General features: G+C 40.0%; 1 protein-coding gene across 1 annotated transcript in view; it reads left to right on the top strand.

Annotated features, from left to right (window-relative positions):
• The first annotated feature begins 43 nt into the window (after positions 1 to 43).
• Positions 44 to 2,583, top strand: part of RTEL1 (regulator of telomere elongation helicase 1) — a 43,966-nt gene continuing 41,426 nt past the window's right edge. The window contains exons 1-4 of the mRNA XM_009706930.1: positions 44 to 151; positions 1,310 to 1,508; positions 1,887 to 1,980; positions 2,453 to 2,534. Of these exons, the coding sequence (XP_009705232.1) occupies positions 44 to 151; positions 1,310 to 1,508; positions 1,887 to 1,980; positions 2,453 to 2,534 (483 nt within the window). The remainder of the gene's footprint in view (positions 152 to 1,309; positions 1,509 to 1,886; positions 1,981 to 2,452; positions 2,535 to 2,583) is intronic.

Raw genomic sequence — 2,583 nt, 5'->3', positions numbered from 1 at the left:
AAATCGCGGGCCTGTGCTTCGTCGCAGGTACTTGGCGGGAAACATGCCCAAGGTATCGCTGAACGGCATCACGGTGGATTTCCCCTTCCAACCCTACGAGTGCCAGGAAGCCTACATGGCCAAGGTGCTCGAGTGTCTGCAGAAGGGGAGTGCCGCCTCCGCCCGCAGCCGGTTCGGTTCATTTATTAACTGCCTTTCGTTTCTAACTGTAAAAAATGTCTTCTCTGAAAAGGTGTTGTCACAATTCAAGTTTACTTTTTGTTGCCCGTATACCGCCTTTTCCAAATCTTCTCTGATCTTCTTTTACCTGTATTTTTATTCTACTATATAGTTATTAAAAACCCAGAAGTGTGCAGGTGGCAGTCAGAAGAAATGTAGATACGACGTTTCTGTCAAACTTGGGAAAAGGAAGAAAAGCTAAGCAAGTAACCCTTGTGTTCATGCAGTCTGTCCTTAGCTGTCTGGGGTTTGGTTTTGTATTGTTAGTCCTTGGACTATTAGTGTAACTTTTCATTTTATCTACTATAGGATAATTTTACTGAATGAACATCAACTAAGAAAATGTTTTTGACAATAGTTGTCTTTGTTATCGGGTTGGTTAACAGATCTCCATGGTCCTTGCTCTTCTGAGAGATCAAACAAGCTCAAGGTGGAAGCTTTGACTTTCCACATGGCTCAGCATTCCTCCCTGTCATGGGCAGTGGCTTGATTCCTGCTTGGTACCTCCTTGTTTTAAAGCGTTGTAAGCCTGTTACGTATATAAATTCTTTTCATATGCTTGAACACGAATTGTCACAGCAGTGCAAGCTCAGCTGCTAGTTTTTCTGCAACTTGTAGCATTCTTACACACTCTAAAATTGTAACATCCAGTAGGGTGAGGTGTTAAAAGTGCTTGCAAAATTTTCTGCCTAAACTATGACATCTTAATTCTAAAGGAAGCTAGCAGTCCATAATCTAAGAGTCACTTTCTGTTTTTTTTTTTTTTTCAATGATTTCTAATATTCTCATGTATTTTATGCTGAAATGTGATGCACTCTAGTTGCTCTCAGAGTGGAGAGCTCCTCTGCTAAATAAAGGGTAACAGCTGGCTCTGGGTTTGAGCCTCACTAAGTTGATTAGAGTGTCCTACAGGTCATGCATTTATAACAACCTTACGTGAGGTATGTGTATGTTTCTGTCATATGGTATGGTCTACCAGGTGGTGATTGCTCTTTTGCTGAGGCTATGCGATGCTGCACAAAGACCTATTCTAGTTGAATCTCCAAGTTACTAATTTGTTCACTTTTTATTTTATTTCTCTTTAATAAAGAAGGTAAATGGCATTTTGGAGAGCCCTACAGGCACAGGAAAGACCCTCTGCCTGCTGTGTGCCACTCTGGCTTGGCGGGAGCACTTCAAAGATACTATCTCAGCCCGCAAAATTGCACGGCGTATGAATGGAGTGGAACTGTTTCCCGAGAGACCGATGTCGTCCTGGGGCAATGCTGCCACAGATGCTGATATCCCAAGTAAGTACTATGACTTTTATGCTCAGTAGGGGCGATAGAGGAATGTATTAATGAACAGTTGCGTTTATCTATCTTTTGTAACAAGTATGTAATTATAAAAGTCATGGAGCCATTGTTTAGCAGCAGAAGCACAGTTTCACCATTTTGTAGATTTTAAAGGTGTTTTACATATTTTTAGTTTTTCTTAGAACATCAGAAACTCATTTAGCTCATTTTGTGTGTATGTGAATAGTTAGATGACAAAATTTCTTGCTATCTCTACAAGGCAAACTGTTACCATAGTACCAGCTGGGAAAGGAGGCTAATTATATCTCTAGTAGTTCTTCTTTCCATGTTAATAATGTTTTTCTGCTTTTTTTTTTCTCCTCTCTTTGACAGCTTATTATACTGACATTCCTAAAATAATTTATGCTTCCAGAACTCACTCACAACTTACACAGGTCATTAATGAATTAAAGAACACAGTCTACAGGTAAATGTGATTTAGGGCAATGTTCCTATTCACAGAAAAGGTGGAGAACCCTGTCTGATTTAGTTATTGTTTGAATTTATGTGGATGAACGTATTAAAAAAAAATATCCAGTGAAATGTAGTTCTCTTAATGGGCATGTATAGAACCTGGATTTCTTTGTTGTTGGGTTTGGGTTTTTTTCAGTCTTCATGGCTTCTCTTACCTCCTTCGATCATAAAATTTCCTGCATTTGGTCTGGTTTTGGTCCTTTACTTCACACATTTACTTCTAAAATTACCTTTTCCCCCCCACCCCTCCGCAGCTGTTACAAAGAGACTAGCTTGCTGTTTCTGATTCTGACCCTTCTTTTGGGCTCACCTGTTTCTCCTGAACCTTTTGCTTTTGATATGTTACATCCAACCTAGGCATGTACAACTATGTTCTTCATTCTTGCCTTATTTTTAACATCGGTATGTGTATTCTGTTTGAACAGGCCGAAGATCTGTGTTTTAGGTTCTAGAGAGCAGCTTTGCATCAATCCTGAAGTGAAGCGCCAGGAGAGCAACCACATGCAGGTAAGAATAGAGCCTTGAAAGCATGCACAGTGAGAACATGGAGGATCTT

This window comes from Cariama cristata, unplaced genomic scaffold (genome assembly GCF_000690535.1).
Source record: "Cariama cristata isolate BGI_N322 unplaced genomic scaffold, ASM69053v1 scaffold19350, whole genome shotgun sequence".
NCBI classification, from domain to species: Eukaryota; Metazoa; Chordata; class Aves; order Cariamiformes; family Cariamidae; genus Cariama; species Cariama cristata.
The sequence above is the reverse complement of the archived record's forward strand: the minus strand, read 5'-3'. Positions and strand labels throughout refer to the sequence as shown.